This window comes from Alternaria atra (genome assembly GCF_907166805.1).
Source record: "Alternaria atra isolate CS162 genome assembly, contig: 32, whole genome shotgun sequence".
Classification (NCBI taxonomy): domain Eukaryota; kingdom Fungi; phylum Ascomycota; class Dothideomycetes; order Pleosporales; family Pleosporaceae; genus Alternaria; species Alternaria atra.
Genome location: NW_025091331.1, coordinates 1001391 through 1020458, shown reverse-complemented (window position 1 = coordinate 1020458; position 19068 = coordinate 1001391). Strand labels below are relative to the sequence as shown.

Genomic DNA, 19068 nt, shown 5'->3' with positions numbered 1-19068 from the left:
GACTGGGCCGCAACTCTCTACACCCTTCGCAACGGCCCCGCCATCACGGAGGTATTGTCGTCAGCCAACAACACATAAGCATCAGCGCTCCCCAGCAATCACGCTACCCCACAGTCCTTCGCCATTCTCGAACCTCGGCCCTCCAGATCATCCCCAGCTGACGATGCGAGTGCAATAGCTGCACAGAGTGAGACGCGCAAGATGGGCGTCGACAGGAGTGACGGCTCCGGCTCCGGCTCCTCGAATACGGAAGCCGTCGCATCCGCCTACGACGAGAAGACACCTCTGCTCCAACAACCCCAGAAGGGACCATACGAAGACACCAAGAGGCGAAGGAGATGGCTGTATCCGGCGCGCATATCTGACGGAATTGCCGCTGTTGTAGGGGTACTGGTAACCCCCTTTGTTTATACGGGGCAGTATCTCGTGGCCGCCTTCTACTACGAGGAAGATGGCCACTTCTCCTTTCTAGCCCCCGTCTACAATATCTCGCGCACTTTCACTCGCGGACGTCGGAAAAAAGTTGCAGCGCATGCATCGCGAGCCTCGGCTGCCCCGGACCGTAGCGAGAAGGGAACGCGCAAGAGTCGCAGTTCGAGTGTCGCCCAACCAGTCATGAAGCAACCTACGAGGCGGTCCCTATCAATAGCATCAACCTCAACCGCCATGACGTCTGACTCGGAAAGCGAGCGATCTCCCACACGCGACGACGACATGGACAGCCCCTCTCGCCATACCCGATCCAAATCGAGCGCAACTGCACGAGCAGACGAAATCGCTCCTGCAAAGAGATCAATACGTATCACGCTGCACCACAACGAGGACGCTCTAAGGCAACGGAAGGCAGCGAAAAAGGCCCAATCGTCAAAGACCAACTCCATCTCGTCCGAGACTGCCGCGTCCCTAAAGTCTCCTACTGGCCCGGCAACCGCATCTTCGAAACAATTGACCAAGTTCCCACGAGCGCCCCAACCCCCGCGTCCCTTGGTACCTCGCCGCCAGCCGTCGTATTCCGCGAAAGGCGTATCCGCCGTCGGGCCACACCAAAAGACGCTGATCATAGATCTCGATGAGACACTGATTCACAGCATAGTCAATGGCGGTCGCTTCCAGACTGGCCACATGGTAGAAGTGAAGCTCCAGGCATCGGTTGGCGCGGATGGACAAGTTATTGGTCCACAAGTGCCGCTTCTATACTATGTTCACAAACGGCCGTATTGCGACGACTTCTTGAAAAAGGTATGCACGCCAGCTAGGTGCGCCCCATGTCACACTAACGGAGCGATAGGTCAGTAAATGGTACAACCTGATTATATTCACCGCTTCGGTACAGGAGTATGCAGATCCCGTCATCGACTGGCTGGAGGTGGAGCGCAAGTACTTTGCAGGAAGATACTATCGACAGCACTGCACTGTTCGCAACGGGGCTTACATCAAAGATCTTGCTCAGGTTGAGCCCGATCTCAGCAAGGTCATGATTCTTGATAACAGCCCCTTGAGCTACGTTTTCCATCCAGGTAAGATCAGCTTCAGCCCAGTGCGCCCAAGGCGACCTGTACTGATTGTGAAACCAGACAATGCCATTCCCATCGAGGGCTGGATTAGCGACCCAACAGACCACGATCTGCTGCACCTTATCCCGTTGCTTGAAGGCTTGCAGTATGTCACCGATGTGCGTGCGCTGCTTGCGCTTCGGCTCGGCATGCCTGCATCCGCGTAATCAGGTAGCCACAACTTTAGTGGCATTCGCTTTAGTACCTCGCATTCTAATACCTTTTGTACTATAGACCCGTTGCGCCGAGCAGTTGGCTATGTAGCTCGTAGGAGGTGATACCCAAGATGTTATTCGTTCATGTTCCACGGCTCGCTTGAGTAATGTTCCTTTTATGTTTCTTTTACTCATTACGAACAAGGAATTACCCGCCGGTCGGCCTGGACCTCCGATCTGCCACATGCGAGCTGTCGCATGGGCCTGTCGTCTCGCCCACGTTCCTAGCTCGCTCCCCCACGTCTGCGAATTACCTTGTGTCCGGGGCATGACATTCGTGGCTATAGGTCCTCACTCACCATGCTCTTACACATCCCGCTTATCTGTCGCAGCCTTTCAGCCCCACGACGCCCGTTTCTTCTCCCGTGGCTCCATGCAGGGCAGTAATTGCTCTCGTTTAGGTCCCATCAGAGTGAGCACGTTGAATGCTTATTACATAGACACACCGCTACCCCTGTCGGGTTCATGCCTTTACAATGTCACTTTCGCCCTGAATTGTCCAAAGTGGATTCTCAACATTTCGTGCCAATGCATTCGTTACAGAGAAGAAGCCTGCGCTCAAGTTCGATTCCATCTAAGAAATGTCGTCACAGGCTCAAAACATGGATATAGCAATGGTGGATTCAAGGTTGGTCTATCACCGGTGGCATGAATCGAGCTAACAACAACTTAGCTTAGACCATCCACTCTTTGATGAAGCCGTAGAAGCAATACGCAACACCATACTGCAGGAACATTATCAGCATTTCCATCATGACGTTAGTACATCGCGTCTGCTGGATGAGTTACATCGTGTTTCCGCTAGCAACGGGTTGGCAGATCGAAGACTAGTTGTTTGCAGTCGAAAGTTCACATTATTCATTCGCACTTTTACATCCTACTTCAACGTTCTTAGCACATGCGTAGAAGTACAGGCAGCATGGACGGGTTACTTGTGGGGAACTGTCCGATTGGTATTCAAGGTATGGACCAAGCACATTCTCGATGCATGTGTTGAACTCACACGGAAAGCAGATGAGCAGCAACTGCGCGCTTTTCCTAGAGAAGATTGCCGACATGCTTGAGGCTATTGTGCAAATCACGCCTCCTTACCAACAGGTCTACGATATCTGCAAACGCAACGGTTCCGAGGCTCATGGCCAAGCCGAAGATTATCATTTAGCAACACTTTTGTCTTATGTATATGTGGATTTTGTGCAGCTATTCTTGGAGCTGTATCGAATCTTTTGCCGGGGACCACAAGGTACGTCTTTTCATTGCTTCTAAGCCGCACAGATGGTTTGAACTGTCGTGGTATCCGACGACAGAAGCTTTTAAGATCCGTACAGCACTAGATCGTGTGATTTGCTATGCGCACGAGCTTTTGTGTTATGCTCAGAGTTCCATGACGAACCTTGATCATATACTTCCATACGGTCGAGATTTAGAACCCGATCTGACTGACTTTACACAGGCGCTGAATTGCATTCTCTCACGTTCGGTGAGACACGGTCGGCGCAATGGCGGCCACTCGACTCTCGCTTTGTCCACATAGAAACCCGAATAGAACACCACAGGAGGTGGCTAGAGAAAGAGACCGAGAACCAGTTTCAATACTACGCGGATATATCACAGCACCGTAGAAGTTATCTCGACTTCCTACATCGACAAACTGGTGCAAATCGCAACAACCAGGTAGAACAAGAGGGACAGCGACTAGCGAAGCGGTTGAGAAGAGTTGAAAAGGTGCAAAGCTGGCTGTCAACTTCAACCTCGTTTGTCATAAAGCCTTACGACTTTCACCAACCTTACCAGGACTCCTGTGCGTGGTTCTTACATGCTCCAGCGTATACCAAATGGCGAGACCAGCAATTTGATCGAAGTATGGCAAATGATCAGGATGCTATAGTTGGTAACTGGCAACAACGAGTGTTGTTCGTACAGGGTAGGTCTGCTTGCGCATACATCAATTTTTGGGAAAGCTGACAAATGGTTAGCAAAAGCCGGCTTCGGCAAGACCGTCATCTCACAATCGGTTGTGAGCAATCTGGCTGGTGAGGCAGAAGACCCTGACCTATGCGATGAGCCTCCTGCGACCGCATACCACCATTTTAGTAATCTTCTTTCCGAGGACAATCGGCCTGAAGACGCATTTCGGACCATGTCATGTCAGTTGCTCCAGACACATCGATACGATCGCTCCACCCTGGATGCTGTCAGCCTTCTGTTGCGCAAAACTTCGTTTCGAGAGCATGCCACTACTGATGAGGTGCTGGATGTTCTCTTGCTTCTACTTCGACAACACCCCACCTTCATTGTAGTTGATGGCATTGATGAGTGTAGCGACACTGAGATGCTCCTTGCCTCTTTAGCAAGACTCTGTCGCGGTTCCGATACAAGAGTCATCATATTCAGCAGGCCGAATTTGAGGATACCTCTCGAGTACCAGAAGTGGGCTTCAGATGCTCCCCACATCCTCCCACTTACCAACAAGCACAACGCCGTTGCCATAGATGGCCTCGTGGTACCAGAAATGAATCGTCTAGCAGACCAAGGCTTCTTCGGAATCTCCATGGATCGAGTGCTCATCTCGGAAGTCGCGAATATAGCAGATGGCGACTTTTCATGGGCCAGCACGTTGATGAGGTTCCTTCAGTCGCCGCTGCTGTCGTCAGAAGAGCGGCTTGATATCTTACAGGGCATACGTTCACTGCAGGGTCTAGAATCACTCTTTCGTGTCGTGTTTGACGCATTGGCACGTCATCCACTGACCGAAAAGCGCATCATTACTGACACGTTCCGGTGGTTATCTTTCCCAATCAACCGCATGTGTCCGGGGGCACTGCATGCCGCTCTAAGCACATACAACCCTAACGTGTCCGATGGTTCGCATACGACCGATATTATGCAAGCCTTACCGGAACTCACATGTGGTCTTCTTCGCGTTGTCAATGATGACATTGCCTTCGCCCACGAAACCATACGCGACTACCTCCATGATCCAGTGTCTCAAGACTCGGAGTTCAGTCTCTGCGACGAGAGTAGCGTGCATGCCCATCTTGCTTCGCGTTGTCTAACCTACCTCGCCCACGATATCCCGAAACGTCCTCTCGGTGCCTTACAGCCTCATAACGCAGCCAGGCCACCCGTTATACCTACGAGCAGCGGCTCAAGTCAACGAACAAGCGCATCAGGAGACAGTGGATACAAATCTTTATCTTCATTGGATGGAGATACCAACACACACGCTGCACCGACTATATCAACTCAACACAACAGCTCTCGGGCGAATAGCATACGCATTGTACCTTTTGACACTCACCTCCCTTTTCTTCGCTACACAGCTCTCTGCTGGCCCATACATCTAAGCCGCGCTCTATCCCCATCATCTCACTACACCACAACCTCTCCTGCTGACACACTTGCCTACCTACCCGCACTCAGCGCCTTCTTAGCTTCCCGTCTTGCAGTCACTGCATGGGTTGAGGCTTCTTTCCGCTACAACTTGCCTCCTACACTCACACGTCTCGTTGGTCCGTTGTCGGATTTGAAAGGCGAGATATCACCGGCGACCGTGGAAGGTAAGGAATTAAGATTGGTGGTGAACGAGATTAGAGGTTTGAGTGAGAGACTAGTGGACTTGAAGAAGGAACATGAGGGTGTTATGAGAGTGAATCCGAGTTTGATTTGGCAGATGGACGAGCCGGGTGCGGATGCGTATTGGCCTGTTTGGGAGGAGATTGTTGCGAATACGAGTGGGCGGTGAGAATGAGAATGTGGAAGAGTCTGCTTTTACGGAATGGCCTAGTGGGGATCGATATATATGCATGTGACACGATGCACATGAGACTGGACATTCGACATTTGTACTTCGTCGTTCCAGCTAGCCTGGAATCACCAATGGTGTATATATATTCTTCTTTCTGATTCGAATGTTCTACTTCATTTCACATTTTTTTTTATTTTTTTTTTCCAAAACTTGGAGCGGCCTGCTGATGGCATGCATGTTTCCAAATGTGTCGAACAGAACCTTGGGATTCTTCATGTGAGACTTGGGCTGAAAAGAGTGGTCATCAATCGAACGGACTGCTAGCTTCTTCGTTTTGTAAAGTCCTGCATGCTTTCTCTGTTCTTCCTCAACTCACAGCGGGATGCATGAAAGTTCAAAAGAGATTATTATGTCACTGGGATGGTGCGCAAGAATCTGTGACGGTTAATGAGATTGCCTAAACTACTATCCAACCCCCAATCTAGCCCTTGGGTGTCTGCAATAGGAGTAGGAGAACAACTGATGAGAGTAAACCGTAGGTCCGAGAGCTGCCAATGAGAAGGTGAACATGATGCCGACCACGGAATTTGGACGAGCGCGCTAAGTTCAAAGCATGTGATTTCGTGTGCTCCCGAGGTCCTCACGATTGGCCAATTGCTGTGACACGCACCTTCACCCAGTAAAGTTTACGACCACAACAGCGATACTTTTGCGCCTAGTCTGAGATATAACCCGTCATTCCTCAGCTGGTCCTGTCAAGGAAAGAACATCACGACGACAAACCGTCCTGGTCCGCAAGACATCGCAACAAGCCCACCATGGCACCCCCGCCATCCTCCCTCTACACGCTCTCCTTCGCGATTGCGACTCTGGCTACTCTGCTCGTTGCTGCAACACTACGTCTACTCGCCATCCTCCCAAATGCGCGCTCTAAGTCTACACCACTGCGCAAGCGCCCGCTCGCAACACGCGTCCTCATCGTGCTAGGATCGGGCGGACACACACACGAGATGTTCTACCTACTTCGAGATCTGGACACACGGAAGTACACACACCGGACATACGTGGTCAGCAGCGGAGATGCATTCTCGGCACAGCGCGCCGCAGAGTTTGAGCGAGGACTTGAGGACAAAGAAAAGGAACGGTTGCGGAAGCAAGATACAGAGAAAGAGGTAGTCCATCAGGATGGCACAGGAAGGAGACCGGTGATGGAGATCACAAATGCAGACGGCACAACGCATGTGATGGGAAACACGACGGGCGAGAGGCCGGGATGTACCGGACCAGACCATTATAATATCGCTGTCGTCCCTCGCGCACGCAAGATACACCAACCACTCCTCACAACGCCTCTAACATCACTTTACACGCTCGTGGCATCCTTCACGCCTCTCCTCCGCGCACCACCACTTCTAGCCGGTCAAGCCCCCACGACACCATACGAAGCCACAGCCGCCGATCTACCGGACCTTATCATCACCAACGGCCCGGCCACGGCCGTGATCCTGATCTTCGCGAGCCTAATACTGCGCTACTTCAATATCAAGGGCGCAAACAGCAGGGGGAAGTGCAAGACAGTGTACGTGGAGAGCTTCGCACGGGTCAAGACATTGAGTTTGAGCGGAAAGCTGCTGCTAAGGGTTGTGGATCGATTCCTGGTACAGTGGGAGGAGTTGAAGGGCGCGGGAGGACGAGCAGAATACTGGGGGATTCTGGTATGAGGACGAGCACGAATACATGGGAAGGTCATGTGAGTCGTGATATGCATGATTCAGGCGTTTGATGTACATTTACAGCGAAGATACCCCACAGGCTACGGAAAGCCTGACTGAGTTTTCCGACTTCAACCCTTGCTATATATATACAAAATGTATGCTACAAATGTCATGCCACAAGGCAGAATGCAGTGTCATGTCATCGTTCCAACCGCTCTAGTCAAGATCGGCTGTTTGACTGGGAATCTGCTTCTTTCCCAAATACGGCTTTGTAACACTCTTCTGCATGTGCTGACCCAACGCTGCCAGCAAACTTTCCTGGTCAACGAGTGGCTTCACCTTCTGGCTCTGCACCTTCTTCTGGTGCTCAAGCTCCCACCTCAGTTGCATGGGTGTCTTCATTGCGTCCGCAGCCCTCTGCTGTTGCTTTGCAATCTCTCGCGCAAGCACACCTTGTTCAGAGTGTCGTGCAATCTTGATAGAGCGTGGTGCATCAGGGTCCTTGTCCTTCTTCGCTTTGATGGAAAATTCGTGTATATCGCCACGAAGCTCCTCACCAAGTGTGTCGGGGAAAGGAGGTGCAACGAGCGTGTAAGCCATAGACTCTGATCCCTCAACGATGTTACGCGTTGTATCAAAGTCGTAGGCCCCGGGGTGGTTGGGATCCATACTTCTTGGAGTCGCGGCCTTGAATCTCTCTTGCTCCATCCTTTGGATCTCAGCAAGCTTCTCTTCAATGTTACCGGTTGTGAGGTCCTTCGATGCGTCCTGTTGAGCTCGCTCCTCCTTGTTCTTGCTTCGCCACCGATTCAAGCTGGTAAGCGGCTGGCTTATCTTTCCGAGCCATGTTTGCTTGCCTGTCTCTGGCTCTTTTGTGATGCCTACATCTTCAATTTCTTCTTCGCGTTCCCATGGCCATTCGAGCCGCTGCCGTGTGCCTGCGATGTAGCGGTGGAATATGGGAAGTCCGGTTCGAGGATCGTATTGGTGTGCTTCCGGGATCACGTTGTCGCCATAGTCGGTACCGGTGTAAGGGTCGATGCCAGTCGTATGTCGCTCCATAAAGATCTTCTCGACAACCACATCCTCGAAACACTTTTTGCTTCCTCGCTGTACCTCGGCGGGTACCACTAGGCGTACGTAATCAAGCGGCATAGGCACCGCATTCTCTACCTTGGGCCCCATACCTTCGGCAGCGGCATTGAACACGGCGGTGTCAAAATATTGCTGGAAAATGTTAATGATGAATAGCTGTAGTACAGTAAGGTAGAGCATACCATGTTCATGTCTTTAATGACGACATCGTGTGTTCTCGGAACAAGCTCTTGCACAACACCAATCTTACCCGCATCTTTTCCCTTCAGTATCACGACACGATCATCCTTTACAATCGGAAAGTACTTCTTGTCGTCCACGACTAGCGGGTACTCCAACTCTAGGCCCTTCTTCTCTCTAACAGCATTCCGGTTCTTCTGGGTCTTGACAGGTATCTCGGGCTTCTGGATCTGGGCTCCCTTGAGAGCACCATATTTCTCAGCATCGGGGCCGATGGCGCGATTTGGCCTCAAGGTCCCAAGTTTCCAGTCCTCCTTCGCATTGGCCAAGGCCCGTTTCCGGACGCCCTTGACATGCTCATTCTCCCACATTATACGCTGGAGGACGGCTTGTTTGGAATCCCATTGTTCCTGTTTGAGCTCCTGTCGCTTCTTGCGTTCCCGCTCGTGCCATTGGATTGCGTTTTTGACTTTTCGGATCTCTTTAAGCTTTTTGGCCTGTCGGGCGGCATTGCGCCCTGGCCTAACAACCAGCTGGCTCATGGTGGGCGGGATGGCGGCGGTGGAGATCGATGTGCGAGGGTTTGCGGACTACCGAGCCATCGAATGGCGGGCGACGAGGGGTGTAGTGATGGATATAGCCAGGGGTTTCAATTCGAGTAAGAGTGTCGCGAACTCCTGGGCCGGTTTCTTTTCCACCACGATGCGTTGTCGGCAGTCGTCCCTCCAAAAGTGGTGAACAGTGCATTCGATATGGTGAGCCAAATTTCCGCGCCGGCGCTCGGGCGGTGTGGCTGCCTCGACATTCTGCCGCCCCAAAACACGTCGCCCATGACATCGTCCATCAACATTGACCATTACCATCACCACATACTCCAGGTGTCTCGTTCACCATGGCGCTGTTACGGCGCAGATTGCGCTGTCATTACTGTAACACCCATTCACGCGACAGTTTCCTACAAATACCCAAGACATTTCACTGTCCACAATGCGATGCAGTGAATCACTTCGACCAAGTACACATTCTGCTACAAGTCCTCCTCAATTCTTCCCAACTGACTTGTTCCTAGCGCGGAAACATCACCGACCCACCTATCGAAGAGGTTGCATCTGCACCTCAAGCCTCCTTTCAACACCTACGGTCGCGCTCACCAACACCCGCCATGTCCACAGCCGGCGATGACATCTTCTGCGACACGTGTCAGCGCAACCAGACCCTCTACGCCAAACTCCTCGGCGAGTACCTTCCAGAAGAGGATGACCCGACATACGACCAATATCTAGCGGCGTATGACGACTACAAGGATGAGCTCGAGACCCGATACCCGCAAGTCTGTAACGAATGTCTCCCTCGAGTCCAACATCAGATTCGAAATGCGAATCATGTTGCTAGAGCAGACAATTTGGCGCGTATAATGGAAGCGGCCAAGCAGAAGCGCACGACAGTACACACCCACCGACAAGCATGGACACTGAGGATCATTTCGCTGGCGAAGTGGACTTATATCTTGAGCACTGCAGCAGGAGTGGTTTGGCATACTGCTGGGTTAATTATGGGTCCAGACGAGGATATACGGGCGTACCAAGTATTCAGCTGGGATACTTGTTGGACTCAGGCAAAATCGAATCGCTGGATCGACGAAGTCTGTGTACTGTCGCCTATAGTGCTCAAGTGGTTGAAATTCGCGATTATTGCCGATGCCCTTACAATCTGGTGGAACCCCAAGCTGAAGGTCAAGATGAACAGCCTCACAGGACGGATGCGTGGGCTTATGTCCTTGTGGGCGATTCGCATGACGGCCGTTGTTCTTCGCTTTATAAGCCTCTATTACTGGCAAGGCACTGAGATCAATAACGAGACGATCGGTTTCTTCCGGCACACTCACATGGGCATGCTCGGCATACTGGCTTTCTCGTCCATCATGGCATGGAAGGCAGTCCGTATAGTATACGGGGCCGCGCCCTCCTTCCCAAAAACGACTCGGGAACCTGTTCCCAACGTACCCAGTAGCGCAAAGAGGGCCAGAAAAGGTTCTTACCACCCGGCTCATCCCCAAGCAGACCTCTTTGATACTATGGCGCAAGCTTTTACAACTGGTTTTGAACAGGGTAAAGAGTCTTCTCCTCTCCCTCCGTCACCAACCATCTCAGAGGCTTCGTACACTACACACGCTACCGATGTCACCACACCCTTTGCTCAGCGATCGAGCTTCTTAGGTGCAGACGACATGGACTGGACACCCACCAAGAATCCCAGAGGTCGTTTCTCTTCCCAACCCCCAGAAATAATAACCAACCAGTTCTCCAAGACTGCAACCCCACAACCTGCAGCACCTCCTCGGTTCAACGAACCCCACTCTATCTTCTCTAAGCCAGATCCAAACCCCTTCCGTCACCGGGTCCCTGCCCCACCACCGACCTCCCTCTCCGCGAGCCAGAAACCCAACCCGTGGAAACCAAGTGTCTGGACGCCTCCTCTCAAAGAAAACGCACCCAGTTTCTTCAAAAAGGAACAGAAGGTGCAAGGAGGTGTGGGAGAAGTATCGGGTCTAGATGGCCTGGGTGTACCGAAGAACGTCAAGAGGGATGCGGAGCTCTTCGCTAGCCCGAAGCTCAAGTATGATTATTACGGGACTATGAAGGATACGGGACTGGAGGACACGTTTAATGCCATGTTTACGAAATAGGGCTGACTTTATGGCAAGGTTGTTGAGATTGCATAGGTAGTTGGCGTTTTGTTTGAGATACCCGGCGGCGCCTCTTTCCTATGTAGCATCATTCGGAGTTTGTTAACCTTAAACGGAATGCTTAGTGTAGAATACTATGCCTTCTTTGACGAACAAACCATGAGTAGTACATAGAACTTCCAAATCCATATTGTAAGACATGGATGTTGAACTCAACGACGTGGCGACGCACCGAAACTTCACTCCATGAGAATATGCAAACGGAGTGGGCGCTTGAACGAGTCAGATTCTCTATCTAACTCTCCAGCATATCATGACTTTTCATATGCCGAGTAGAAGCACAGATATCCCCAATGTAAAGACTCCGGTAACCTCCCATAGTGATCCGCGGATTCCATCATTCGTTCATGGCGGGCTTGTGGTCCACGTTCGTTTCCTTCCTTGACTCCTTGCACACGAGTCCTCTATGACCTGGGCTTCTCCTTCTTCTCCTTCCACAGTGCGGAGAGACCGACACCGGAAACCTTGACGACCTTGAAACGCACACCGGGAATATCACCCTTAGCCTTGCCCTTACGACCGAAACCAGCGAGGAGGACCTCGTCGTTCTCATCGACGAAGTTCAAGCAACCGTCGTTGGGGACTGCCAGATCATTAGCCCATGCTCTCATGCTTGCCACAGACTCGTCGCAGAGCCCTCTTCAATCGCCGGATAGTGACATACCGAAAGCGGTGACCTTCTTTCCGTTCTTGATCAATTGTACACGGACACACTTTCGGATAGCGGAGTTGGGCTGCTTGGCCTCAACACCAACCTTCTCGAGGACTATGCCCTTGGCGTGGGAAGATCCACCGAAGGGAGAGGACTTGTAGGCGGTTCCGAGAAGACGCTTCTTGTAGTGGAGATCGGCCCATCGTCCCTCGCGGCGATGGTTGCGGAGCTTGCGGGCGGCGTTGAGACCTCTTGGCTTTCCTGATGATATTGTGAGCAACTACACAATATACGGCGGTGGTCAAGACGGCGAAGGCGCGGAGTCGTGCATTTCTCGTCGATCGAGGGCTTCTGAAGAGATTAATTGCGTACCTTTACCCATGGTTGCGGTATTGACGACAGGTGTGCTGGGGAGAGTGTGGTTAGTATCGCGGACGTCGAAGTATTTTCGAGAGCGGCTGGAATCAGTGTGCGCCAGAGCCAAGCCCCACAGCTTAGCGGCGCTGGACTGCAAGGGGTTAGCGCGACACAACCATCTTATCTTATCGCGCCATCGTCATTCCATCTGGGGCAGACGGGAACACCAACTCTCCATACCAAGTAGTTAGTAACAGCTTTAGCTTCACAGTAAATCACGAAGCTCTAGCATCTCGATTAATTGCCCTCTGCAAGACTGAGACGTCGCCCACAATACCACAGCCAGTGTTCCACATAACCTGCCAGCGCATGCATCACCATGGCTTCCAAAGACGACAAGAAAGTCACCAAGACGCAAACTAACCGCCTACCTGCTCCTGCACTCTTTGTCGGACCACCATCGCACAATGCTTCCAACACTTCGCTTCACGAGATTCGGTCGCCTACAAAGATACCCCTAGTCCGCCAGCGCTCGCTGCTCTCCCCGGATTCGCAGCGACCTCTTCCACCTACGACTACCAACGATGGCGACCATCTTAGTCTTACTTCCACAAACCCTTCCGCGCCCTTTCAACGGCGACAAAGACAGCACAGCCAAGCTGCGGATGCCGAAGCATCGTCGCGCGCTGAAGCAATATGGGCGGAGATGCAGAACACATTGGAGGAGGTGGAGCTGAGCGCCATCAAGGGCCCGGGCATGACAGTCTTCGGTTCTGAACATTCTCGAGCGCTAGATGAGCTGCGAAAAGCGCAGATAGAACTTGCGAAAGCATGGGCACGCTCAGAAGAGGATGAACAAACACCCGAACAACAGAAGAAGTCGCAGGATAGCAAAGCGAACGATTTGCAACCACAGAGTCTTACACACCCTCATGACGGAGCAGGATCCGGAAAGGGTGACAAGTTGTTCGATCGAATCAAGCTAGAAGAGGAGACGGAAAAGGATATTGAGTTGAGTCGGAAGAGGAGGGAGGAGAATGACCGGTACTTTGAGAAGGTGAACAAGGGTGTGCAAGAGGTCGTTGTAAGATTGGAAGAAGTTGCAAAGGCAATGAGAGGGGTTGAGAACGAGAGTAAGGAGATCTGGGGCCATGGGAGTCAAGACAGCGTGGACACTGCAAGCGTCACCACGGCACCAAGCGTTACCTGAGATGACAGGCAGCTACACGCAAAACTTGTCAAGGACGACCTACTCATGCATGGGTCAGTGTAAAGCTGGAATAGTTGCTAGGGTTAAGGCCTTTGGACCCAGAAAAACCCAAACCCGCACCGTCGCGCACCTTCATCATACCAAGGAGACTTGCATCCCACGAAGAGGTCTGAGTGAAGCCGGCGATGCTCCAATTGATGGGTGTTGGACATGGTGGCGATAGACGAGTAAGGTCATGTGAGTATGGCCGACGAAGACGGCAACGTGCAACGTGGGATTAAGTGCATTCTGCGTGTTGTGAGCACTATGTCTCATGGCTACTACGCCGTATTGTAGAGGGATGACACAATGGAATCATCGTCACATTGTTTGTTAAAGCGAAGCGTGGAAGAAGCATGTCAGCAATAACAACACTACTTGTCTTCTTTCGCGTAATCTATTTGAGTTGAAACTCAACGTCTATCTACTTCTATCTTCGCCTTTCCTTCCACTCCCTATTGTTTCACAATCTACAAAAGATAGCGATATTCCGGATTCAAATCACCCATTTCAGTCTTCTCATACTCTGTCAAACCAACATCCCTGACACTCTTGTTTCTCTTCCGGTTTGCCCAACTACACATGACGAAGTATGCGCAGCAACTCAGTGCACTGAGGCATACAAAGCCGATGGCGATTGAGTATCCTCGCGTGTATTTTGGCGCGTCTTTCTTCAAGAAAGAGTAGACGGCGATGATACCGCCAATGTTACCGAAACCGACTTGCCATGCACTTCCCACAGCTCGACGGTGGTGGCCACCCAAGTTCATATTGAACCAACATACGATGACTGGCATAGCGGTGTAGGCTCCCATTGCTACCAGGAAGAGCGCTGCGTACTGCAGATCGCGATTGTCATGTACGGAAATGAGGATAGCGAATCCGGTGATGCAGACTGCAATTGGAAACATGGCGAACATGAAGCGGTGCTTGAGCCTATCCGAGAACCACGCAACAAGCATGGAGAAACCGAAAGCGGCTGCCCATGGAGGTACACTATGTAGTTGTGTTTGTATGGGTGAGTAGCCGTAATCCTGGATGATGGTAGGGGAGAAGTAAGCGTATCCGTAGGCGGGCACAATCAATCCAAAGTACATGAGTCCGCCAATAAGAATCTTGGGGTCCTTGAAGATATTTGCAACGTCCTTGGCTTTGATGGGTCGTTCGCGCGCGGAGCGACCTTGGTCGATTTGGAGCCTGGCTTTGACAAAAGCACGTTCAGGCTCGGAGAGCCACTTGACCTCCTCTGGGAAATTTGGAAGCAAGAAGAAGAAAGCGAAGGAAACCAGAACGGTCAACAAGCCTTCGAGAATGAAAATCCATCTGCCAGAGTTAGTGTCTGTCCCACATGCGGTCGTGCATCCGAGACTTACCTCCAGCCGCGGTATCCTCGCATCCCGTCCATCTTGCCAATCGCGGAGGCTAGCAGTCCGCCAAAGGCTCCGGCCAGAGTGGTTGAGCTGAAGAAGAACGAGTATCGCTTCTGCGCCTCGTGTCTCCGGTACCACATACCAATCAAATAGAACGCGCCGGGAAACATGCCGGTCTCGAATACACCGAGAAAGAATCGAGTCGCGAGTAAACCAGCGTAGTTCTGCACGAAGCCTTGTAGCATGGTAACAAGCCCGAAACCAAACATGCAGATACTGAGCCAGACGCGAGGCTTCATCTTCTTGAGTAGAACATTAGATGGGATCTCGAACAGAATGTAAGGAACAAAGAAGATGACCAGGGCAGTATTGTAGCGGTTATCTCGTACTAGGTCGAGTTCTGTGCTGAGACCAAAAACGTTTGCATTTGCGATGTTGACACGATCCAGGAAGGCCAGGAGGTACATGATGCAGAGGAAAGGAATGACATGAAGATCGATCTTAGCCACGAGTTTCGACTCCGTGGTGTTGGGAGGGCAAGGGACGAGCGCTGGGTCGTCATCGTAGGTGTTGTCGTAACGTGGGACTGGGTCCGTCTTTTCAAAGTCCGCAGACGGTTCATCTTCTGCAGGTAATCAGCATAGCCCATTAAATCTGCATATATGTATCGAATAGCATAAAGAGATGGATTGATGAATCACGAGACGTGAAGCTGGCGATGAGCTTGCACCTGACAAGATGCACCAAGCATTCCGCGGAAGTGATCCGAGACAACTTGGCAGTGTAACGATGAGAGCAAACTTACTCTCTTTCCTTCCAAACATGATGAAAGTTGGCTTGAGTCTATTCGCCTGGTTGGTCAACTAGTGTACCGTAGTAGGTCCGATGCCAGGTTCGCGCTTGCACCGCACTTGAAACAGGTGGGAGTGAAGGAAATATATCCTGGAAAGCGGACAACGAGATAGAGTCATTGCAAAGGCCGAGGTCGCTGGCACACCCTAGCACGAGATGTGACCACTCTTGCGTCCCTCAGGCTCGCTAACCCCGCATCCTTGACTTTGCCATGCGTAAGCGATGCAATTCCTGATTAGGAAGCTGCTCTGTCGTTCGCCAGCGCCAAGTCACGGGTACACGAGGAGATGGCGCAGACGGCATGCTACTAATCATCCACTGCTCGGCTCTGACAACAAGCAAATTGGACAGGCGACATTCGCCGGCTCCAACCTGTAAAAAAGGACCGTAAGCGTGCGCCTCGCGTGTGATGTAACCATGCGATCAGCGGTGTGGCGTCGGGCCTAATGGGAAAGGATGCATCGGAAGGTATTGATGTGGCATAGCGAGCGCGCATCATTCCGCATGTCAAAGTCGTGAAGAGTTCCTGGATCCATATCTCCACCTGCAGACGCAGTTTTTACCAGGTACACTTCTCGGCTGATGTCAACTTGATAGTGCAGATGTGATAGCTACGGGTGGTTGCGCTGAGTAAGGACCAGGTTCTATATCCGTAGGGCCAACCTTGTAGTCGGGCAAGTTTGGTTCGGCAGCCGACCTCAACTCAAGCCTGGGCGCGCGAAAGTCTCAGCGTCGTCCACACTCCTTTCCTTTCTTTCCTCCAGCCTCTCGACCTTGCACACTTCAATCTCGCCCATCTTGCCAGCACCTTATGCAAGGCCCGACCCAATACGTGGAAGCGTGACTGCGAGCGACTCAATACGACACCCAAAGCGGCTGGCCTGCTGACCCGAAATGGTGAATGCCAAACATGTCGCCTTTACAGTCAACAAGCAGACTCCATTCTTGCAGACTCCAGATCAAGCCTATGCGACCGTAATCAACTGTCGGCGGCCAGGTGGGAAGCGCGCGGGGCTGGCGCACGAGGTGCGATCTCACAATGTGCCCTTGGCAATGGTCGAAGGCAGTCTGAAGCGCAAGCGGGGCGACGAGGGCAGAAAGGACTCTGAGCAGGCGGCAAACCCTGCCATCTACTTCGGAAACAATGCGACGACTCCACTCGCTGCGGCACCGGCCCGCCAACAGCTAAATCAACAGTGGCAGCAGCGCAAGCCGACGAGGTTACGGCGGGGCAAGATCTTGTCCAAAGGCGTCGACTTGGACTGCTGGTTCATAATACTGTCATATTCGGACCCTGCGCAGCTCCTGGAAATGCGTAGCAAGATTGCCTCATGCTATCGGTTTTTGCGGGATAACCCCATGCTCTGGAAGCATAGCAGGGATTACTACTACGGAAACGACATGCCGGACCCACCTCCAGGTCTCACGGAGTTCCAGTTCGCCCACCTGCGCCATGGGCATGGCTGTATGGATTGCGGTGCGCCAAACACTCGCAAGACATTCTGGGCTTTTCTACGTCGCATGTGCAAAGACTGCCTCAACAATCAAGTCGTCAAGGAATATGATGCAATTGCCCAGCTAAGGGGCCTGAACGGTGAAGACGTTTCCTACATCCGTGCTGCTCTGCCCAGCGGCATCTTCGATTCTTGGGGCAACTTCGTTGGCGTGGGGCCAGCAAGTACGCATGCTTTGAAGACCATCTACTTGCGGTCAGATGTCGACAAACTTGTTGCCGAATTCCACAAGGAGTCGAGAGAGAGAGCCCCTAATACAGAAGAGACTGCCACATGGTGGGCTGAATGGTTGGCTGCAAAGGCTAAGCATGTAGAAGAGCGTCAGATATTTGCAAAGAAGATGGAGCAGTGGGAAGAGATGCAGCGAACGGCTAGGACGTCCGACTACAACGCAAAGAAATCGCGCCGCAAGAACTTCTTCAAAGAGAAGGCGTTGCAGTTAACTCCGCCCATCAGTGTTAAAGAGCTAGAGGCTTGCCCGGCCTACAAGCGTGCCATCACTATCCCCAAAGACCCCAACAACACATCTTGGGATCTTCTCAAGCCCAAAATCGTCAAGGAAGCAGCCGAGAACGCAGCCAAGAGGAACATTGAAGATTCGCGGCCGCCAACAGCATCCAACTCTGGCATGTCCACGCCCACCAGCAGCTTAGACGGTTACCCACACACGCATCCCTATCTCGGCATGATTATGGGTATGCCTCCGCACAACGGTCACTTGTATTGATCATTTTTGTTTGTGTATTTCACGTTGGGATGAGTAATACACGAGAAAGCTAATGTTTCGGGTAATGATTGCATTCATGTCATGGCATTGGAGTTGGAGGTTTCTTCTGGTTTCTTCACACACAAACACACACACACACACACACACACACATCCCCCAAACTGCGTGAGCATTTCCTTGCAAGGCGTTAATCAAGACTTGGGACTGCATCAAAGGACAGCGGATACGAGGCGTTTAACTGTATTGGCTTCTCTTTCCTTACCAATACGTACGTCCTGGATATACGCAGTAATTGAATTCATGTTTTGCTTGACAAATCACGTACGTTGGGACAGTGAGGTAGCACCATTAGCACCCTTGGATTGAGAAAACTACCCCTTTGAGCGATGCACCCACTTTTGCCGGCCACGCCGCTCGTCGGAGTAGAACGGCATGTGGGCATGGCATGAGTCAGTCTCGGCGGCTTAGTACATGAAAGCTCTGGTTGGCCACCGTCTCTACCCAGGATGGCCAGTATGACCGCAGTGAGAACGGGGAGTGAAGACAATGAAGTCTGCCACATCACGAGTAGAAGGTGGCGACATCCGCCGCTCAAGATATCAGATGAAGATACCGCAGAGCCTCACCAGGTACCCCTCATTTCGCTGGCAGGCCTGCGTCGATCGACCTCGCCACAGCGAATCACAGCGTCTGGAAGTCGGATTATGCACGAGAGTAACGCCCAGCCTTTTGAAGCTACAAAACCACGGTTTCCCCTGCCCAATAGCCTCAACTTTCTCGTCTGCCAGACAGCTTGGACAAAATTTCCCAATCGGCGAAATATGGCTTCGCGATCGGACGTGTGTCGTGTCGGCATCAGATATCGTAATCCCAAGGGTCCAGAATGATCGTGCTCCGTAATACGCCTGATTGGTGCAGAGGCTATCAAAGTGGGTCTTTGCCGTTGTTTCCAGAAAGATTGTCGCCATCGGGTGTCCGAGCCATTGAAACATTATCTTTAAAAGCTTTCCCGCGCCTACGACCTGGTCATTCCTGTGTCTTTACTCTCTTTGATCTTCCTACCTTTGTGCCACTGCCAATTGACCTTTTCAGAGG

General features: G+C 51.9%; 8 protein-coding genes across 8 annotated transcripts; 5 read left to right on the top strand and 3 right to left on the bottom strand.

Annotated features, from left to right (window-relative positions):
- Positions 1–201: 201 nt before the first annotated feature.
- ALTATR162_LOCUS10087 (uncharacterized protein) lies at positions 202–5513 on the top strand (the record flags this gene model as incomplete). The annotated part of the gene is made up of 7 exons (XM_043317723.1): positions 202–1239; positions 1289–1517; positions 1575–1659; positions 2442–2730; positions 2783–3011; positions 3222–3692; positions 3745–5513. The coding sequence occupies 7 exons, from the start codon at positions 202–204 to the stop codon at positions 5511–5513; spliced, it is 4110 nt and encodes a 1369-aa protein (XP_043173658.1).
- An 821-nt stretch (positions 5514–6334) lies between these two features.
- Positions 6335–7237, top strand: ALTATR162_LOCUS10086 (uncharacterized protein; the record flags this gene model as incomplete). Its single annotated transcript, XM_043317722.1, has 1 exon — positions 6335–7237. The coding sequence occupies one exon, from the start codon at positions 6335–6337 to the stop codon at positions 7235–7237; it is 903 nt and encodes a 300-aa protein (XP_043173657.1).
- Positions 7238–7447: 210 nt separating this feature from the next.
- ALTATR162_LOCUS10085 (uncharacterized protein) lies at positions 7448–9048 on the bottom strand (the record flags this gene model as incomplete). Its single annotated transcript, XM_043317721.1, has 2 exons — positions 7448–8458; positions 8509–9048. The coding sequence occupies 2 exons, from the start codon at positions 9046–9048 to the stop codon at positions 7448–7450; spliced, it is 1551 nt and encodes a 516-aa protein (XP_043173656.1).
- Positions 9049–9668: 620 nt separating this feature from the next.
- ALTATR162_LOCUS10084 (uncharacterized protein) lies at positions 9669–11192 on the top strand (the record flags this gene model as incomplete). The annotated part of the gene is made up of 1 exon (XM_043317720.1): positions 9669–11192. One exon carries the CDS (start codon positions 9669–9671, stop codon positions 11190–11192), a length of 1524 nt encoding a protein of 507 aa, XP_043173655.1.
- Positions 11193–11656: 464 nt separating this feature from the next.
- ALTATR162_LOCUS10083 (uncharacterized protein) lies at positions 11657–12286 on the bottom strand (the record flags this gene model as incomplete). Its single annotated transcript, XM_043317719.1, has 3 exons — positions 11657–11835; positions 11917–12165; positions 12277–12286. The coding sequence occupies 3 exons, from the start codon at positions 12284–12286 to the stop codon at positions 11657–11659; spliced, it is 438 nt and encodes a 145-aa protein (XP_043173654.1).
- Positions 12287–12640: 354 nt separating this feature from the next.
- Positions 12641–13471, top strand: ALTATR162_LOCUS10082 (uncharacterized protein; the record flags this gene model as incomplete). The annotated part of the gene is made up of 1 exon (XM_043317718.1): positions 12641–13471. The coding sequence occupies one exon, from the start codon at positions 12641–12643 to the stop codon at positions 13469–13471; it is 831 nt and encodes a 276-aa protein (XP_043173653.1).
- Positions 13472–13980: 509 nt separating this feature from the next.
- ALTATR162_LOCUS10081 (uncharacterized protein) lies at positions 13981–15704 on the bottom strand (the record flags this gene model as incomplete). The annotated part of the gene is made up of 3 exons (XM_043317717.1): positions 13981–14833; positions 14884–15505; positions 15686–15704. 3 exons carry the CDS (start codon positions 15702–15704, stop codon positions 13981–13983), a joined length of 1494 nt encoding a protein of 497 aa, XP_043173652.1.
- A 922-nt stretch (positions 15705–16626) lies between these two features.
- Positions 16627–17973, top strand: ALTATR162_LOCUS10080 (uncharacterized protein; the record flags this gene model as incomplete). The annotated part of the gene is made up of 1 exon (XM_043317716.1): positions 16627–17973. One exon carries the CDS (start codon positions 16627–16629, stop codon positions 17971–17973), a length of 1347 nt encoding a protein of 448 aa, XP_043173651.1.
- Positions 17974–19068: the final 1095 nt, after the last annotated feature.